At 48.7% G+C, this 21,702-nt stretch overlaps 1 protein-coding gene across 1 annotated transcript in view; it reads right to left on the bottom strand.

Annotated features, from left to right (window-relative positions):
* HCN2 (hyperpolarization activated cyclic nucleotide gated potassium and sodium channel 2) overlaps positions 1 to 21,702 on the bottom strand; it is a 69,344-nt gene that overhangs the window by 18,421 nt on the left and 29,221 nt on the right. The window contains exons 2-3 of the mRNA XM_053292170.1: positions 12,037 to 12,460; positions 1,733 to 1,894 (exon numbers count right to left, since the gene is read on the bottom strand). Of these exons, the coding sequence (XP_053148145.1) occupies positions 1,733 to 1,894; positions 12,037 to 12,460 (586 nt within the window). The remainder of the gene's footprint in view (positions 1 to 1,732; positions 1,895 to 12,036; positions 12,461 to 21,702) is intronic.

The raw sequence follows: 21,702 nt of genomic DNA, 5'->3' as shown, positions 1-21,702 counted from the left end.
AGGCTGCCGGTTCGAATCCCCGCTGGTATGTTTCCCAGAATATGGGAAACACCTATATCAGGCAGCAGTGATATAGGAAGATGTCAAAAGTCATCATCTCATACTGCGCAGGAGATGGCAATGGTAAACTCCTCCTGTATTCCACCAAAGACAACCACAGGGCTCTGTGGGCACCAGGAGTCAAGACCGACTTGACAGCACACTTGACTTTAGTTGTGACCAGCTCAGTCAGAATCCTGCCCACTCCCTCGTTTAACTTGAACCCAAACACAATAGCAATAGCAATAGCACTTACATTTATATACCGCTTTATAGCCAGAGCTCTCTAAGTGGTTTACAATGATTTAGCATATTGCCCCCAACATTCTGGGTACTCATTTTACCGACCTCGGAAGGATGGAAGGCTGAGTCAACCTTGAGCCCCTGGTCAGGATCGAACTTGTAACCTTCTGGTTACAGGGCGGCAGTTTTACCACTGCGCCACCAGGGGCTCTAAGCGGAAACCAATTTCAAAGAAGTAAAACTCAGGTATCCCACCTGTAGGATTCATGTTTTATTCCCTTCCACTTGTTTTTTTTACCCTGTGGTGCACCAGCTAGGAAAGTGCAGGGGTGAGAGTGTTGGGCTAGGATGGGCAAGTCCCGAGTTCAAAACCCTGTTTAGTCAGGAACATCTCTGGGCAGCCATTTCTCTCTCAGTCTAACCTATCAGGGTGGTTGTGAGGATAAACTGCTCTGGGCTCCTTGGAGGAGAGCAACTTTGGACCAGGCTATTTAAGAGAGCTCCTCCTCTGTCATGCACCCGCCCGCCTTTTGCGATCTTCTGGAGAGGTCCGGTTGCGGTTGCCACCAGCTCGTCTGGTGGCAACTCAGGACCGGGCTTTCTCTGTGGCTGCCCCAAGGCTTTGGAATATGCTTCCTGCTGAAATCAGAGCTTCTCCTTCTCTGTTTGTTTTCAGGAAGACCCTCAAGACTTTCCTGTTCTCGCAAGCTTTTAGTTAGAATTTTAATAATTTGTGTTATATTGTTTTTAGCGTGCTTTATGTATTTTAACCTGTGCTTTTAATATCAAAGTTTGTACACTGCCTAGAGATTTAAATATCAGGCAGTATAAAAATATGATAGATAGATAGATAGATAGATAGATAGATAGATAGATAGATAGATAGATAGATAGATAAAAACATAAAATATAAATAAAATATCTGTTCATAAAAACGTCTTTCAATTTCAAAATGCAAACTGTTTAACAAATAATATGTACCGGTATTTCATTTCTTTCAATTAAACAGTTCACAGAGAGTTTGATATTATTCTGCATGAAAGGAACTGGGTACCAAAACCCTCTTCCAAACAGATATGTAGTTCCACTAACCAGGGGTTCCTATAGTACTCCAGATGTTGCTAAACCACAACTCCCATAATCCCCAGATACAATAAATTGTAGCTGAGGATTATGTTTGGCAACATCTGGAGTACCACTGGTTGAGAACCCTCAAGTTAGACCATCAGCTTTATGGAGGAGGAAGAATTTGGAGGCTGCAGAAAGGGCATGCCACGAAAAGATCACAGAATGGAATCTCAGAGCAAGGGAGATTGAGCAGACCTGGAGAAACAAAAAGGAGGAGAATTTTGAGATAGGAAGGTAAAGAAAGCAGCTAGTCCTCATTGAGGTCTTCTTTGATTCACCCCAAATGCACTGGTGACTGGGATGGCTCCACCCTCCGACTCACCACCATGCCATTTATGGAGACCCAGCAGTCGCTCGGGAAATCCTGGAGCATCGGCACGAGGAACTGGAGGCAGCCGTCCCAGTGACACAGGAGAAGCATCATGCCAATGAGGTTAATGATCCGCATCACGGCACTCGCCAGGTCGTAGGTCATGTGGAAGATCTGGGGAGAGGGAGAGAGAGAGAGAGAGAGAGAGAGAGAGAGAGAGAGAGAATAGAAATAAAGAAGAGCATTAAGACCAAGAAGGGTGACAATTTCCAGGAAAAGCAGCTGAACAGAAGGGGGAGGAGCCTGTGTGTTAGGAATGCTTCTGTGCTTCTGCAGGAGTCACTTATAACTTTTCAATTGGGGAAAAAAAATCCCAGGGACTCATGGAGAGAAGCGACAAGCACCCTCCTTTGCAAGGCAAGCAGTTCTCCTGAATGTTTGCAGAATGGTTTCTGTTACTCAGAGAAACAGACGACTGGACAGAACTAGCACCAGTGGATCGAAATGGCAAAGATGTAGATTCAGGCTAGACATTATTTGTTTGTTTGTTTGACTGATTTCTATACTGCCCCTTCCAAAAATGGCTCAGGGTGGTTTACACAGAGAAATAATAAATAAATAAGATGGACCCTGTCCCCAAGGGGCTCACAGTTTCCTGACTGTCAAGGTCAGTGGAACAGCCTGCCTCATGCAGTGGCAGGCTCTCAATTGCTAGAGATTTTCCAGCAGAGGCTGAATGTTGCAGGGCTGCTGCTGCTGCAGATTCTTGCACTGACGGGGGGGTTGGACAAGAAAATCTCCTACTCTAAAAGTCTATGATTTTTTGACTGGAAGGTAGAAAGGCCCAACTAGTGAATCACCCAGAGATGTGGCAATCAGACTCCGCCAGAGCCTTCATTTATACCAGAAGGTTGGCCTCCTGCCCTTCCTTCTCACAGCACACCACACAGATGCTTTGTAGCACGTTTCAACCAACCGCTACCTGCCCTGCGGCTCCCAGAAATCTGGAGCACATCAAAAGCTTGAGCGACTTTTACGCTCGTCTCAGCACTGAGCATTATTCATCTGTCTGATCACTATGCTGTGCAGACTGGCGCGTTTCCTCGGGACAGAAACCCGTCCGCACAGATCCAGCCTCCCCGCCGCTGCCCAACTGCGCGGGTCTGCAGCCAAAACAGAGCAGCTGCTGATTCTGGCGTGGTCGAATTTCATCCCCAGATTCTGAGCTTGACCTGCCTTCCAAAGAGGGTTTAATTCACCCGTTTCCCCTGAAAAGGCTTGCGCCTAGGACGGACGTGCCAGAATCTCGACTGCCTTGAGATTGTTTTAACGAAAGGTGGCATAGAAATGTAGCAATACAATACAATACAATACAATACATAAATAAATTAAAATAAATTAAAATAAAATTCCAGTTCTGAATCAAGCACATGGAAGGTTACAGGTCAGGGTTTAGCCACTAAGCTAGCTAGAACTGTGCCCTCTCCACCACAAACTAGTTTTGATGTTCACCAGGTCATCTTCTAGTTAGGGATAGTGTCTCTCTAGTGTTCAATACTGATGTCTCCCGTATTGCTTTTCTAGTCTACTTTCCTGTGGGCTTCGGAAACCACCTGGCATTCCGTGTGTGTGTGTGTGTATGTGTCCATCCATGTGCCCATCCCCTCGGTATCAACTTCACAATGCCTGGACCAATATGAACCAATCGGGTACAGTTGTAGGGACACATAGGGACACCACAGCAGTGTAGTTTGTGATGTCATCTACCCCAATTCAAGATTGCAGACACATAAACATCAGGGTGACCAGGATCCAGAAGCACTCCCTAACTAGCATACCTATTCTTTCTGTAAGAGTGTAACCCCCTCCAGGACAGGAGATTCAATCCTATCCTCCAGATTATGACCCCCAACAATGAGCACTTCTGTCTTGTTTGGATTCAGCTTCAGTTTATTATCCCTCATCCAGCCCATTACAGCCTGTAGGCAGGCATCTAGAGAAATAATGCCACTGCTTGATAATGACAGCATGGAGAGATAGATTTGGGTGTCGTCAGCCTACTGAAAATGCCCAGCACCAAATCCCCTGACCTCACCCAGCGATTTCATGCATATGTGGAAAAGCATTGGTGACCAGTGCTTCTGCAATGGTCATACATACAACATACAATGCATACAACAGCTCCCCTTTCAAAAAACAACCATCACCAAGCACCACCATCTACACAAGAGGTAGGAGCAGGGCCTCTGCACCTGAAAGCATAGCCTCCTGTCTCCAAATCCCTAAAGTGATCCAGAAGGATACCATGGTCGATGCTATCAAAAGCCACCAATGTCTAGCCTGAATCTGCTCCCTTGTAATCAACAGAAAGCTAAGAATCAACAGAATGATAAGAGTTGGAAGGTGACCCTGGAGGTCTTCTAGACCAACCCGCTGCTCAGTGCAGGAAACGACACACAGCATCTCTGTTAGATGGGTGTTCAGCCTCTGTTGGAAACCTCCAGCAAAGGAGAGCCCGCCACTTCACAAGTTCCACTGTCCAACAGCAGGATTTGAACTGGCAGCCACAGCATCAGAGCTCGCCACGCCCCGCTGAAGAAACTTTCAAGGAGATTCGAAGCCTCTCTCCAGAGCAGCCCACCACACAGAGCCAGCAGAACAGAGGGACGTTTAGATAATTGCAGCCCGCTCATCTTTAAAAGGGACATATTCATTGTTCCGTCTCTCAATCTGCCGGGTAATTGCAACCGGAGGACAGAAGAGGGCAGGGCCTCTTGGCGGCAGCTTGTGTGTGGAAAGAACGGAGGGGAGGTGGGAGAGAGGCCGGTGATCTGGGTGCACATAAGAGAGCCCACACCGAACGCACAGGTGGCACAGGCTGTGGCATGAAGTCCTGGTTTCACCTACCGCTTTGCTTTCTCTGGGATGACCCCAAATGGAGCAGGATGGGAATGCTTCCAGGCCAATTTGGAAAGAGGGAGAAATCAACTGGCAGGCTCTTTGGCAGCATCCAGCAACACAAAGCATTTATTAATTTGCAAGGGTTTATTTTAATTCTGCAAATTGTGGGGTTGCGACTGCTTGTTTTAATCACTTTTTTTTTCAATTACCAGCAAAGCGCATTTGTTATGGTTTTAATATTTTGTGGCCCGCCCTGGCTTCGTGACTTTGAATGGAGGGTGGGGCAGAGATCTTTAAAAGCCAATACATAAAATGCCCAACACTGGGGGGGAAGAGAGCTGGTCTTGTGGTAGCAAGCATGAATTGTCTCATTTGCTAAACAGGGTCTGCCCTGGTTAACATTGGAATGGGAGACTTCATGTGTGAGCACTGCAAGACCTTCCCCTTAGGGAATGGGGCCGCTTTGGGAAGAGCCCCTGCCTGCTTGCATGCCGAAGGTTCCAGGTTCCCTCCCTGGCGGCATCTCCAAGAGAGGGCTGAGAGAGACTCCTGCCTGCAACCTTGGCGAAGCCGCTGCCAGTCTGTGTAGACAATACCGAGCTAGATGGACCTATTGTCTGACTCAGTATATGGCAGCTTCCTATGTTCCTATGATACGCGCAGCTGCCCACGTTTCAGGCTATGTTTGCACAGGCCCTGACTTCAAGGCAGCACACACTTATCTGACCAGCCTTGTTCCCTCTGACAGGGATTCCCAGATGTTGTTGACTACAACTCCCAGAATCCCCAGCTGCAATGGCTTTTGCTTGGGGATTATGAGAGTTGTAGTCAGCAACCTCTGGGAATCCCTGTCAGAGGGAACACTCTAACAGTCTTCCAAACTGAGAGCGAGAAGGAAGCCGTTTAGCCGTCGTCCCTTTTGATGTTTTTCAGCAACCACAAACCATGCTTGCTTGCTTAGTCATCGAACCGTAAGAGTTGGGAGGGACCTGAAAGGTCTTCCATTCCAAACAAGATGCGATGTCCACTAGGTCATTTTCTCATTAGGGGCACAGTCTCTCAAGCCGTAGGGGCACGCACGAACTGGTTCGGCGCCTCAGGATGGAACCACCCAACTGGTTTGGTTGGGGGCACCCGAGGCGGGTCGGTCACGGTGAGGTGCGGATCGGTTCCTTTAAAAAGGAGGGACACCGCCGCCCCACCGCTCATCCAGGGCCGGCACTGGCGTGCAGCAGACCACGAGTGGCTGCTTCCCAGTTCTAGACAGCCTGCATGTGGTGTCGGCATACCCATGCACACAGGCGTCTGGGAACAGGAAGCAGCCACACGCAGTCTTTTCCACACCAGCGTTGGCCCCAGATGAACGGTGGTCCCTCTAATCTTTTTCATCTCTGTGCGGAATGAGTTTTGTTCCGGGCGGCAGCATCAAGGCGGTGTGCGCGCGCTCCGTGTGCATTCAGAGTGGGGCCTTCCTGACTCAACCTGAGCGGGATCGAAAATGAACTGAGCAGACATCCAAAAACTTGCGAGTGTGTGCACGCCTTAGAGGGAACAGTGGCAAGGACCTGCATTCCTCCTTTTTAAAGGAACCGACCCCCGCCCCGCCCGCGGCTGCTGAGCCAGCTCCTGCACATCCCTATCTAGCAGCTGTTTCTGGTGGCCCCCTTGAACTTCTTTTTTAACTGGAAGCTCCTTGCGGATAGGGAACCATTTTAATGTCCTTGTGGCACACAGTTTGGGAATCACCCCTGCTGACTGGGCAAAGAGACACCATTCCATAGAATAATAGAATAATAATAATAGGATAATAATAATAGAACAATAGAGTTGGAAGGGACATCAGAGGTCATCTAGTCCAACCCACTGTTCACAGCTGACCAATGCCCTGCCTCTGATTAAAAATATCCGGCAAAGCAGAGCCTACCACCGCACAAGACAGACTGTTCCACAACAGCTCTTGCAGTTAGGAAATTCATCCTAATGTCTAACCTAAATCTGCTTCCTTGTCATTTCAAGTCCTGCTCTCAGGAGCAAAAGAGAACACGCCCGTTCCTCCTCCTATGCAGCAGCCCTTCAGATATTTGAAGATGGCTATCCTATCTCCCCTATCTCTTCTCTTCTCCAGGCTAAACTCGCCAAATTCCTTCAACCGCTCATCACAGAACTTGGGGTTTCCAGACCCTTCACCATCTTGGCTGTCCTCCTCTGAACCCATTCCAGTTTCTCAGCGTCCTCCTTATGCTGTGGTGCCCAGAACTGGGCTGATTTATATTGCACTTTTCTGCCAAGTCTGGCTCCGAGGGAAGCATGCAATTTGAAGAGACACCGAGGTACAATAAAATTACGATGCTGAAGGCAGTCTGTTTGGGCCCAGGGCCATTGACCATATAGGTCAAGGCTCTTCCCTTGAGAAAAGAGGGGGCTGAAGGAGCCTGATCTGCAGGCTTTTGGTGTCTGGCAACTGAGATCAGAATCTGAGCTCTTCCCTCCAGAGGAAGGAGCTGCAGATGGCATCAGGGGCTGGCCGATTTTAAATGCAGCATCCCCCAGAAACAGTTGCTCTGACAATTTGCAGGATCTTTTAGTCCCTGGCATATGGGCATAAGGGTCCAGGATCTTTCCTCCAGAAGGAAAGGGCAGGATGACTCAGGAGCTAGCTAACGCAAAGACGCATAGGGATACAATTTCAGGACCATGGACAGAGGTTGAATTGCCCAGAGACCCATCAAGCCAATTTAAACGCTGTCCATGGTGCTGAAGTTGCAGCCCTAAGCATTTTGTAGGAGTCCTTGACCTTCTTGACAGTCCCCACCCTCAACCCGCATCTCTCCCCCCTCCCTGTGTCCCAAAACAGGAGATTCTTCATGCTCCATTAACAGGGAAAGAAGGAAATCCCACTCCCTGGCCATCACACCAAAAGAAAGATACAAGGAGGAAACTGATTGAAAGATCTACACAGATGTTTGGTGCTCAACAGGCAATCTATGCAACATTTCTGAACAAAAGTCAAGTGGGGTGGGGTGGGGTGGGGAGGGAGACAGACAGTGACACACAGGGAGAAGATGCCAACTGTTTTCACGTTCAACCAGATCTGTGGCAGCTGCCAAATTGCTCTAGGGCCCAATGCAAGGTGCCAATTTTGACTTATATGGCCTGGGGCACTCATATTTTAAGGGCCATCTCTCCCCACATGAGCCCAGTTAGTAACAGAGGTCTAACCACTAGGTATTACTATCCACTCCAGCTTTTTTCCTGGTCCTCCTCCCTGACTTATCAAGGGAAGCCAGCCCTTGGTTAGGGTGGGTTTTTGTTTTTGTTGTTTTTTGAGAGGATTTATAAGACATGCCTCTTCTGTCAGGCTTCTGGCTAAGAACATACCGCTCTGTGTCTCTTTAACTGTTTCACCCATGCTGCAACATATAGTGCAATGCAGTTGGCTTGTTTTTAAAATGGTATTAAAGTCAATATAAATTATCTTCAAAATCCACCTTCTCCGTGAAGCCTTTGGCATAATCTCCTCATTCCCATCCCCTACTGTAAGCCTAAATCAGTGTAACTGAAATAATTGCATGATATTTCCCTGTGTACTCTTGGTTCCATCTCTGCCCCCTTCCTCCGTTGCCTGCCCTGTGGTGAACTGTAAACCTGTAAGCACCTTGGGGCAGGGGCCCACCTTATAGTTCTTTGCATCATCCCTCTTAAATAATAATAGCACAATCATAGCAAGAAAAAGAATCATCCAATGTTCATGCTTGTCTCCATTCTCACCCCCCTCTGTTGTCTCCCCTGTGGTGAACTGTAGATATGAACTGTTTTCGGTGAACTATCCCTTTGGGGTAGGGACTTGCCCCTTCATTCTTTTCACAGTGCCTCAAAAATAATCGATCACCATTGCAGCAGTAACAATAATCCCATGTTCATGCCTACTTGAATTTCCCTCTCCTTCTGCCAGTGTCTTGTTTTCTAGATTGTGAACCCCTTGGGGCAGAGTCCCAAGGGACTTATCAGTTGCAAGGGAGTAACAACAGGAGAGACGGCAGACCCTCAGCTCTTGCCTGGGGTACCAAGCGGCATCTGGTGGGCCACTGTGTGAAACAGGGTGCTGGACTAGATGGGCTTCCTTAGGCCTGATCCAGCACGTTTTTGTGTTCTTATCTTATAATGCACCCTCTCTTTGTAAAATGACCTGTATATTGACAGCTTGTGTGTGTGTGTGTGTGTGTGTATCTATATCTATATCTAGATCTATCTCCATGTCCCCTTCTGTAGTGCAAACCACCTTGAACGTTTGGAAAAAAGCATTATAGCCATATTTTGCTATGTATTTTATAATATGAAATATGACCACCACCAATAATGACCGCAACGACAATAATAATAATGCTGTGTCACCTGTTTTCATGGCCTTCACATTTCACAAGCAAACCATGACGGGTCCCTGCCCTCAAGGAGCTTACAATACGCAATTGGCAACAAGGAAAACAACAAGGGAAATTAGCAAAGGATCAATGTAAGCAATGTAAGGTTAACAGTTCCTTGTTAACCACTGAGGGTGGATGGTTGGGGTGAAGTCCAAAAGCCGGGAGCTTCAAGGGGGAGGCCTTAACTCCTGTCTCTTTGACCTCCAGAGCTGAAGTCTTCTTTCTGCATTGCAGAAGGCTGTTCGAGCGATACGAACTGATGCCAGCCTAGCTGGCAAGAGGACCACAAAGTTACCGCAAGACAGGAGCGAGTCTCTCTCTCCCCCTCCCTCCACCAGCAGAGTCTCTTTCAGGGGGCATAGTGACTGGAGGAGACCAAGAAGCCAGGGAAGGTCCTGCTTCATCCTTCCCCCCTGTGCCTGCTCAGAGAGAGTGTAGGGCGAAACAGCATCGTCCGGGGAGACGATGTGCCGTGTGCTGTGCCGAAGCCGTTTGCCACTTCAAGCAGAAGCAGCACCCGCTATGTCACCCAAAGACAGAACTGGGTAAGCTTACAAAAAAGGAGACCAAAGGCCTCGGAAGTCCAGCATCCTGTTTCCCACGACAGCCAATCAGATGTCTCCAGGAAGCCCACAAACGAGGCGGGAAGGCAACAGCCCTCTCATGGGCCTTGTCCCCAGGATTTAGCAGTCACAGGTAGACTGCCCCTCTGCACGGAGGTCCCACTGAGGAATCCTGAGTAAAAGCCCCTGTCTGGAGGACTTGCCAGGGATTGAACCTGGGAACTTTTGCAGTCAGTGAATCAGGCCTGCTCAACTTAGGCCCCCCAGCTGTTTCTGGACTACAACCCCCATAATCCCCAGCCACAGTAGCCAATAGCTAGGGATTATGGGAGTTGTAGGCCAAAATCTGCAGGAGGACCGAATCTGAGCAGGCCTGGTAGATGATACTGAACTGGATGGACCAAGGGTCTGACTTAGTAGTAGTAGGAGAAGCTTCATGTGTCCACCAGGACCATCCACAGCTCAGTGGTAGGGCAGAAGGTCCCAAGTTCGATCTCTGTCGTTTCCAGTTTGGGCTGAGAAAACTCTGAAACTCTGGAGAGCTGCTGCCAGTCAGAGTATACAGTACTGAACTAGATGGACCAATGGCCTGACTCTGTAAGAGGCAGCTACCTACGTGGCACAAAAACAACAGAATTCTCAGTCCGCATCAAACAGTCCAGCCCCACCAAATGACCCAATCGATCAATCAGTCTCAGCCTTTTTAGATGCAGGGCCCACCTATGGCCCCAACCTTCAAAAGTGTGATCTGCTTCGAATTCTACACCATGCACAGCCGTCTTTCTCCTCTCGGACTTCCTTAAGTCACAAATGTCATTTCACGTCCTTTAAGAAACAGCAACACATGTCGACGGGACAGTATTCTGCCAAAAACCCGCTCCAGCGACGCCAAAGATCGAACCGACTCGCCGCATCGTTCAATAAGGGTGCCCCGATAGTGCCAAAAATCAATACAGAAATTCCATCGGCCCTGCTTCTTCTTTCTTGCTCCTTTCAGCCTGACGCAATCCATCAGCTCTGCCGTAATGGTGCATTCACACAATGTTGCTTCCTACTCAGCAATAACAGGAGAGTCTCTGGCACTTAGCATCAAGCAATCCCGCAGCTACGATTATGCAAGAGATCAAGTTCTCATTGACACCATGGTACGTTTTTTAGCAAAGCTGCAGAGGAAAAAAAAAATTCTAACCCTAACTTTTCACAAGTGAACTCTATGGTAGCCCTTTCCTATGCTCATGGGACCTGATATACACTCAGCAGGCACTGAGAGGTAGTGGGGTATAGTGGTTAGAGTACTGGACCAGGTCTGGGGAGACCAAGCATTAAATTCCCACTTGGGTATGCTGCTTGCTGGGTGATCTTGGACCAATCAAACACACACACTCATCCTCACAGGATTGTTGTGAAGATGACAAGTAGTTCTAAGCAGAAAGAGCTAATGGCACCTACTTTCTGCTTCTTCTAACATGGTGACTTTTAACTTGGGACCTCTCTCATGTGCTGTGTACGGTTTGTATCCAACTAACAACCCATGGCACCAAGGGTTGTTATCTATACTTCATTCATTCATTCAATTTCTATACCGCCCTTCCAAAAATGGCGGTTTACACAGAGAAATAACAAATAAATAAGATGGTTCCCTGTCCCCAAAGGGCTCACGAACTAAAAAGAAACGTAAGATAGACACCAGCAACAGTCACTGGAGGTCCTGTGCTGCGGGTGGAGAGGGCCAGTTACTCTCCCCCATCTAAATAAAGAGAACCACCACCTTAAAAGGTGCCTCTTTGACAAGTTGGCAGGGGTTTTATACTTTGAGTGGCAACTATTGTGAAACAAGATGGTGTATCGGGGTTGGGAATTTTCCCATCAGGGTCCCCTTGGATCCCCTCCCATGTACTATGAAGTTGATTTCATAGTATTTGATTTGATTTGATTTGATTTGTATCCAGTCAGTGTTCCCTGTAAGAGGGAATCCCAGATGTTGTTGACCACAGCTCCCAGAATCCTTAGCAGCAGTGGACTTTGGCTGAGGATGCTGGGAGTTGTAGTCAAGAACAGATTTGGGATTTTCGGTTAGAGGGAACACAGTATCCAACTCTCAACACAAGAGTTGCAAAGGGGCATTTGCCTATACTTTGAGTGGCCACCATCTTGAAACAAAATGGTGGATCAGCAAAAATAAATATCCTAGGCAGGGTTCTCAAGGGCTCCTTCCCTTGTGCTATGAATTTGATTTGCATCTTAAAGTACATGCAAATGTTAGAGAGGGGCACACACACACACACACACACACACACACACACACACAGGCATGCGCAAACACACATACAGCCCAAGACATGGCAGTCTTATAACCCTTCTTTCCTTTGGGCTCAAAAGGGTGGAATGCTGGAGGAAAGAGAGGAAAGAAACCAAAAGGGAGTCCGCTTACCTCCTCCCACTGATGGATGTAGCGGATGAGTCGGGAGAGGCGAAGCAACCGCAGGAGACTCAGGATCTTGGTGAATCGGACGATGCGCAAAGCCCGGGCGGTCTTGTAGACCTCCGAATCGATGCCTTTCTCCACAATGAGGAAGATATAATCCACAGGGATGGAAGAGACAAAGTCCACCACAAACCAAGTCTTGAGGTACTTCTTCTTGATCCGCTCGGGATCCAGGATGATGTCCGTGTTGTCCTCAATGATGATGCCCGTCCGGAAGTTCATCACCAGATCCATGAGGAAGAAGGTGTCGGACACCACGTTGAAAACGATCCAGGGCGCAGTGGTCTCGTCTTTGAAGAAGGTGATGCCGACAGGAATGATGATCAGATTGCCTACCATGAAGAGGAGCATGGTGAAGTCCCAGTAGAACCTGGAAAGGGGAGGGGAGAACATTAAGGGGAGCCCTGGAGGTGAGGGGGATCAGGCCGAAAGATCTACAGAGTTGAACATTCCATTCCCACAGTGGCCAATCAGAGGCCTCTGGGTAACCCACAAGCAGGGTGGAAAGCCAACAGCCCTCTCCCCATAATTGCCCCCACACAGAGCACCCTGAATGCCATTCAGATGTGTTTATTTTAAAAACGGAGCCATGGAGAATTCCACTTAGGGAACAAGACCAGGAAATCTGGAATTCCAAAATCCAGGGACAAACTCAGACAAGGAGCATTGAGGGAACATCCCTACCTAGGAGGGCTTCCTTGGTTATCCCACCTGCTCTTACTTTCGAGAATCCCACAGCTGCTGCACAAAGGATCTCAAGCTCGCCTCTAGAACCCCGAGGATCAGAAACTTGGGCTTATGCTTTTGTTTTGAGAGAGAGTGGTTCAGGGCCCCACATTCTGTGGCTAACCATGTGGCAATCCTACAAATATACAGGCAATATTTGAGGGGGAATTGAGTGCATCCCTCGTGCATCACTCTCTTTCATATTTCTCCACAAAACTCACCTCGAAACCTAAGGAAGTGTCATAGATCAGCTAATTGGGTTCCCCGGGTTCTCCCATCCCTTCTTGACTCTCATGCTGTCAAAATTCAGGCGGGAGGGCTGTCTCTTCCCTTCTCATGTTACTCTGTCAAATACAAGCTGTAATTGCTGTTAACTACCTACCTAGTCAGCGCTCAGCAGAAGCAAAACTGGAACTCAAAACTTAAGACAATGAGACCCTTTTAAGGAAGAGCTGTTATATCCCAAATGGCAACCATCATTTGTCTAGCTCCACCATCCTCAGCCATCCAATGGGCTTCCGCTCCCTTTAACAATTCCTTCACTTTCTCCCCTGATGCCCCTTATGCCTGGAACCCTCTCTCAGTTCCCCACAGAACTCATTCCTCCTTAAATGACTCTGCCCCTTCTCTCTTGCTGCCTCTTATGCCTGGAACCCCTTCCTAGAGCCTCATAGATCTCCGGCTTCCTTAAACTACTCCAAGTTTGATTGACTCCACTCACTCTCCCTTGCTGCCCCTTATGCCTAGCTCCTCTTCCCAGGGCCCCACAGATCCCCTGCTCCTGTAAACGATTCTCCCCTTCTCCCTTGCTGCCCATTATGCCCATAGATCTGTTTCTTTAACTGACTCCACCCTTTGCCCTTACTGCCCCTTAGGACTGCAACTGCCCCCCCCGAACACCTCCCTGATCCTTCCTCGAAACACACATTTCCCGTGAAGCCTTCAACTCAACCCCTGCATCCCCATGTGTCACGGTAATGAAACCAGAGTCCATGCAACTAAAATAAATGCCTGCTATTTACCTGTTTATCCCCTTCCTCTGTTTCCTCCACTGTCTCTCTTGTATCATTTTCTAGACTGTAACACACACACACCCCGTCTTGGGGCAGGTACCTGTCCTTTTATACTTATATGTACCTTCTTCTCCCATCTCCCCTCGCCTCTATCTCCCTTTGCTTCCTCTTGTCTCCTGAGTTTCCGTTCTCCAAACTGTAAGCACCTCAGGGCAGGGACCTGACCTCTCAACTTCTCTGGAAAGCAGAGGCATCTACACAAGCAGTTCTCCACGTGGGGTCCTCCGATGTTATTGGACTTCAACTCCCATAATCCCCAGCCCCAGTGGCCTTTGGTTGGGGATTACGGGAGTTGAAGTCCAAGAACAAATGGGGACCCAAGGCTGAGAGGCCCTGATCTACACAGCACCACCTCCATCGCGACCTTACCCCCTCTCAACTCTGCAGTGGTTTGAAGAATCCTAGCGTGCACGTGCCATATGGTGGGTAAGTGGGTGGCAGCTGCTCCTGTACGGCATGTGGAAACTGAACAGCACCTTCGCCTTGCAAAAAACCACCCCCAAAACCTTCTCAGACAAGAGGTGGGAAAGGGAATTTGCTTCCCTTAGTCCCAGCTTCCACCTCTGCACCCTTCCCCACGCCGCCAGAGGCAGCAACGACCTTCCTGGGAGGAAAGGGAGACTGCAAAGTCAATGCAGATGGCAGTTCAGCTCTGCTACCGCCAGCAGCCCTTGCTCCGGCATCTCTCCAACGTTCTGCCCGACAGGATTAAAAGCTGCTCAAATATAGGGCGGTGTGGTGGCATCCCAGCAGGCCTGACTCTGGAGAAGACAGACAGCTCAGCCTTTCTAAATTTTGTTTTTAAGCTGATGCCCTCTCTGTGAAAAACAAAGATTCCCTGCAGCGTTCCCTTCAAGGCATGCGCATATGCGCGCATGCACACAAGTTTTTTGATGTCCACTCAGTTAATTTTAGATCCCACTCAGATTGAATCTGGAAAGTCCCACTCTGATTATATGTGCATGCACACTGCCTTGATGCTGCCACCCAGAACAAAACTCATTTTGCACATGGATTAAAAACGTTAGAGAGAACAGTGGATCCCTGCCAAGATGGCAACGTGTGAACCAGTTTCATCTCATGAGATCCTAAGAACAGCCCTGCTGGATCAGGCCCAAGGCCCATCTAGTCCAGCATCCTGTTTCGCACAGTGGCCCACCAGATGCTTCTAGGGAGCCAACAGGCAAGAGGTAAGTGCATGCCCTCTCCCCTGCTGTTGCTCCCCTGCAGCTGGTATTGAGAGGCATCATGCCTCTGAGGCTGGAGGTGGCCCACAGCCATGAGACTAGTAGCCATTGATAGACCTGTCCTCCATGAATCTGTCTAAGCCCTTTTTAAAGCCATCCAAGCTCGTGGTCGCCACCACATCCCATGGCAAAGAATTCCATAGATTAATTGTGCACTGTGTGAAAAAGTACTTCCTCTTGTCGGTCCTACATTTCCAGACCCAAAATTTCGTGGGGTGACCCCTGGTGTTGTGAGAGAGGGAGAGAAATTTCTCTGTCCACCCTCTCCACTCCATGCATAATTTTATACACTTCGATCATGTCTCCCCTTAGTCGCCTCTTTTCCAAGATAAAGAGCTCCAGATGCTGTAGCCTTGCCTCCTAAGGAATGAGGCTCTCCAATGCCACCACCCATGATCACTAAGACGGCGCATATGCTGCACAACTCTCGGAGAACAGAGGAAGAAGAAGCAAACACCAAATCTGGTAGCGCACAGAGTTGTGAAGCACACCTCCTTTTTAGAGAGAAAGAGAGAATCACGCTTCTACTCCTTATATCTGCACAGATTTATTTATCAAATTTATATCTCAACTTTCAGGTTAAAAGCAAAACTACTATTCCTTTTTTAAAGTCATACAAGGTCAGCAGCCAGCTTCATATTTTGTGGCAGTGAGTTCCGCATGTAAGTGGAAGACGTCTGTTACATTATTACTACTACTACGAATATGTATTATGTTACATTTCACAGAGGAATAAAGAGGAGTAAAAATACACACACAATATGCGATTGGGCAAGGTATTCCAGCTTCCATCCCAACTTTCATTTTTAAAATGGGGGAAAAATGTTCATTTTATTCTAGCTCATTTTATTCCTGAGCTTCATAATTGGGTGATGAAGACATTGGGTGAAAAAGGACTTTCCCCTGTCTGTCCTGATTCTCCCATCAATTGATGTCATAAATGACCCCATATGTCAGGGGTAAATTCCAGCACATAGCAAATTCCAGCACTGAGCAGGGGGTTGGATTAGATGACCTCCGAAGGCCCTTCCAACTCTGACCTCCTATGATTTTATGAATCCCAGTATTAGAAAGGGAGGAAAGCTTCTTTCTCTCCACACCATGCATAATTTTATAACAACATGTTTCCATAGTGGGTTTTTTGTTTTTGTTTTTGAAACAAAAAAGATTCTAAAAAAAAAAATCACAGAAACAAAATAATTTAGTATAGTCTTGTTGCTTCTGCTAATTGTTGGAAGGGGAGCAATGTTCCCTCTAGCAGGGATTCCCAGATGCTGTTGACTACAACTCCCAGCATCCCCAGCTGCAACAGCCTTAGCTTGGGGATTATGGGAGTTGTAGTCAACAACTTCTGGAAATCCAGAGAGAACACTGGAGGGGAATACAGAGTCACACACAGAATCTACTACTAATATACTGCTTTTCAACAGAAGTTTCCAAAGTGGTTTACTTTGGGGGGGGGGTTAATTAAGATGGTTCCTTGTTCCCAAAGGGCTCACAGTCTAGAAAGAAATGGGAGATTTTAGGAAAGGTTTTTCAAGAACTTATAGGAGCAGAGGAACAATAGAATCCGCTATATACCGAGTCAGACCCTTGGCTCATCTAACTCAGTATTGTCTACACAAACTGGCAGCAGCTTCTCCAGGGTTACAGGCAGGAGTCTCTCCCAGACAAATTGTGGAAATGGACATAAGAACATAAGAACAGCCCTGCTGGATCAGGCCCAAGGCCCATCTAGTCCAGCATCCTGTTTCACACAGTGGCCCACCAGATGCCGCTGGAAGCCACAGACACAGGAGTTGAGGGCGTGCCCTCTCTCCTGACGTTACTCCCCTGCAACTGGTACTCAGAGGCATCCTGCCCTTGAGGGCTGGAGGTGGCCTAGAGCCCTCTGACTAGTAGCCGTTGATAGACCTCTCCTCCATGAAGTCATCCAAACCCCTCTTAAAGCCATCCAGGTTGTTGGCCGTCACCACATCCTGTGGCAGAGAGTTCCACAAGTGGATCACGTGTTGTGTGAAAAAGTACTTCCGTTTGTTGGTCCTAGACCTCCTGGCAATCAATTTCATGGAGTGACCTTGGATGTAACCCCCCCCCCGATTACCTGATGTGCCTTGAAATCCCCCACCCCCGAATTACAGTACTACCTGCATATACTTCATAACCTTGTGGGTTTCCAAATCTTTGTGTGTAAATCTTTGTAGATATATCATGTACAAACAACCACTTTGTATATAATTGTGCTTTGGCAACATACTCTATGCTTTGGTAGGTTGTTGGTTCAATTAAAAAATCCTGTCCTATTAAAAAAAAAAAACTTGTCCTATCTGGAGAAGCCAGGCAGGGAACTAGGAATTGTCTGCATGCAAGCGGGCAGATGTTCTTCCCAGAGCGGCTCTATCCCTTAAGGGGAAGATCATACAGTGCTAACGCACAGACCCTCCTTTGAAAAGGGGACAAGTCATACTTGCTACCATAAGACCAGCTCTCAAACCTTGTTTTTTTCTTTTCTTTTTTAAAGTTTGCAGCCAGTGGGCCACTTTCAGCTCACCTCACAATCTACACAGTTGTGCCACCAGCCAAACATTGGGAGACAAGTCTGAATCCCATTTCACAGACGAGGAAAACTGAGGCACACAGAGAATTCAAACTCCATGCAGCACAAGCACTGCGAAGGACGTAAGTAGCTCTGACGTTTTCAAGCCAGCTGACATAGCTGCACCTCTCTCTGAAAATGAAAAGTACACACACACACACATGCGCGCATGCACACGCACCCTAGGAGGACATCATTATTTAATATAAGCTCCCACTGCAACGCAAAAAATAGCAGGGCAGAGCAAAAAATAGCAGCCAGCATTTGACGGGGTCACCCATAATGGCTACGCTTTGTCCTTGGAGTGCGGCAGCCAAGCCTCTACTCTCCCCCCCCACCTCCCCCCCCGTCTCCTTTGTAAACTGACCCCAATTTGATGGCTGCGAGTCCTTGTGGGCATCTGGAAGCAAAAAATAAACCACACACACACACACACACACAAAACACACACACAAGGGAAGGATTCTCTATCAGCGGATAAAAAATGAGAGGAAAAATGTATAAGATAAGACAGGGATTGAGGAAAGAAGGGACAGGCAGACATGCAGGGAAGCAAGGAAGGAACAGATGAAAGAGGGGCAAAGTGTGACCTATGAAAGAAAGAGGAAGAAAAGATACGGAGAAAGCAAGGAACGTAAGAACAGTCTTGCTGGATCAGGCCCAAGGAAGCCGATCTAGTCCAGCAGCCTGTTTCCCACAGTGGCCCACCAGATGCTTCCGAGAAGCCCACAGGCAGGAGGCCTTCTGGTCACCACATCTTAACAAGGACATTGTAGAACTGGAAAAGGTGCAGAAGAGGGCAACCCAGATGATCAGGGGCCTGGAGCACCTTCCTCATGAGGCAAAGCTACAACACCTGGGGCTTTTTAGTTTAGAAAAAAGACGACTGCGGGGAGACATGATAGAGGTCTATAAAATCATGCATGGGGTGGAGAAAGTGGAGAGAGAGAAATTCTTTTCCTTCTCACACAACACTAGAACCAGGGGTCACTCCATGAAATTGATTGCCGGGAAATCTAGGACCAACAAACGGAAGTACTTTTTCACACAACGCGTGATCCACTTGTGGAACTCTCTGCCACAGGATGTGGTGACAGCCAACAACCTGGACGGCTTTAAGAGGGGTTTGGATGACTTCATGGAGGAGAGGTCTATCAATGGCTACTAGTCGGAGGGCTGTGGGCCATCTCCAGCCTCAAAGGCAGGATGCCTCTGAGAACCAGTTGCAGGGGAGTAATGGCAGGAGAGAGGGCACGCCCTCAACTCCTGTCTGTGGCTTCCAGCGGCATCTGGTGGGCCTCTATGTGAAACAGGATGCTGGACTAGATGGGCCTGATCCAGCAGGGCTGTTCTTATGTTCTTAGGCGAAGGCACGCCCTCTCTCCTGCTGTTGCTCCCCTGCAACTGGGATTCAGAGGCATCTTGCCTCTGAGGCAGGAGGTGGCCTCTAGTCACCAGACTAGTAGCCATTGATAGAGCTATCCTCCATGAATTTGTCCAAGCCCTTTTAAAGCCATCCAAGCTGGTGGCCGTCGCCACATCCTGTGGCAGAGAGTTCCATAGATCAATTATGAGCTGTGGTGAGGAAGGTAGAGAAACAAAGTAGGGAAAGGACGGACAAACCTAAAGGGAAGGAATGAAGAAGTAGAGAGAAAGGAATAAAGTGGCGCAGGGGAGAGACAGAGACCAACAGACAAATATGCAATGAAAGAAAGAAGAAAGGCAGACATCCAGGGAAGGCAGGCAGGCAGGCAAACAGATATGCTAGAAAGGAAGGGAAGGAGGAAGGTTTCAAGAACAGCAGCAAAACCTCTGCTTGGATTCAGACTGGACCCTCACAGGAGCTTCATCCCAGCCCTATTTTTAAATGCCAGCCCTGATAACCCAGAATAAACCAGAGCATGGGCAGAGTGTCATCTCCTTGGCCACTGTGTCATGCACAGCCAGCCAGGAGGAGAGAAGAGCTTCCACACTGGATCTTAAGCCTCAGCACCATTTTAGGGGTGGGGAGACACACATCTCTTTGAAGGCGGGGGCGGAAGAACTCAAACCCGGGGAGTGCTGGCTGGCAAGGTGGCCTGGATGACGGAAATGATGCTTCAATTGCAAGCGGTGCCAGCTAATCAGTTCTGCAATTTGGGCTCTTACCAGCAGGCGTCAGGGCCTGGGGGAGGAGAGGAGAGCGGCAGTGCTGGCAGGGGGTGGATGGCTGCAGAGCACGATGCTTCAAAATATAGATTTCGGAAAACAAAAATAGGAGGCTGGAAGAGGAACAGAATAATTCTGGCTCTCTTTCAAGAGGCCGCCGGTCGGAAGCCAAGTTGGATCAAAGTGCAGGCCCTACAGAAGTGCTCCCGGGGCCAAGACACACAGGCTGTCAAACCCCGCAGGCCCTTGCACATTGGCAGCCCCCTTCCCAAAGAGCAGCCACAGGGCCCCGATCCAGAGCAGGACTTGGGGCAAGTGCAAAGGGTTAAATCTTATCAGTAGGCAGCTGCCTGGCTACTGCAGGGAACAAGACATCGGCCTAGATGCTAGGACCTTGGACCAACCCTGCAGGACCCGATCCACCAACCACTACGAACCTGGAGGGATGAATAGAACCTCCACTCCTAAGGGCAGTCTACCCTTGAATGGCAGCTACAAAGGCCTCGGGGGCCCTTTGGGCAGAGGCAACAGGGGTCTTCTTATGTTGGCTTGATTTACACCCCACTCTGTCCCACAGGCTTACAATCTTCCATGGCTGAGAAGACCTTGGGAACACTTGGGAACCCAGGAACTAGTTTATATTTATTTATTGTCCAATTTGTATACCGCCTTTCATAATGAAGCTCAAGGCGGTTCACAAGAGTTAATACACAATAAGATCCCATAAAAACTAAAACCTTAAAATCAGTGAAATAGTAAAAATCAAAAAACCACCATTAAAAAGACCAACAGGAAGCTGAGAGACCCGACAGTCCTGGAGGGGTAAAAGCCTGAACAAATAAAAGGGTCTTTAGTAGTTTTTCAAAAACAGCCACAGTTGTCAATGGATGCACATGGAACTGGCGAGGGCCGGTTCGACCGGGTGGGGAGGCGGTAAATTAAAGGGCAGGAGATGGCGCACTTACCCACCCCCCACCGGCTCCTAGTTTCCTCAGAGTTCATCGGGGCGGCAGCATACCTCCCGTTGCCTCTTTTACCAGAAGTAACCTGAAGTACTCGACACACCTGTGTGCGTTGGGCACACATGCACATCATGCTCGCGAATCTGTACCTTGGTACGTGTGCACAGTGTGCGCGCCCGATGCACACAGGGGCGTCGAGTACTTCCGGTTACTTCCAGTAAAGGGGGCAAGTGGGCAGCAGGGAGGCACGCTGCCGCCCCGACAGAGTTTGAGGAAACCGAGCACTGGCGGGGGAAACGTGTGCGTTTGGGGAGGGGGGGAGGGCACCCTCCCCTGCCCTTAAAGGCAGACCCACACACCCTGCCATCGAGCCTTCGAACTAGCCTGCATTCGAACCTGTTCGGAGGCCCCTAAAAGTGCACACCCCTCGCAGACATTCACTGGGAGAGCATTCCAGAGCCTGGGGGCAACGACAGAGAAGGCCCTGTCCTGTGTGCACGGCAATTTAGCCTCTCTCAAGGTCGGCACACGGAGCAAAGGCTCCTCTGACAATCTTGTTGGGTGGGCAGAAACCCCTGGGAGCAGGCGGCCCTTCAGATATCCAGGGCCCAAACTATTCCTCTCTGCGGCACCACCTAAGGCTCCACACCGCCTTTTCCAGACACAGAATCATGTCCCTCCCGCAATCTGGTCTCTGCGATGCTGGCCTAACTGTGAATTCTCCTCCCCCAAAACTACAGCTCCCAGAGTTTTTCTCTCTTTAAAGGCTTGTCGTGTCAATTAAGCTCCGGGCTCCTATCTTTGCGGGATGAAAACCACAAAGAGGAACAACCCGCCTCCAAAGTATCGTGGGGCGATCT

Source organism: Hemicordylus capensis, chromosome 2, assembly GCF_027244095.1.
Source record: "Hemicordylus capensis ecotype Gifberg chromosome 2, rHemCap1.1.pri, whole genome shotgun sequence".
Classification (NCBI taxonomy): Eukaryota; Metazoa; Chordata; class Lepidosauria; order Squamata; family Cordylidae; genus Hemicordylus; species Hemicordylus capensis.
This window is presented reverse-complemented; position numbering and strand designations above follow the sequence as displayed.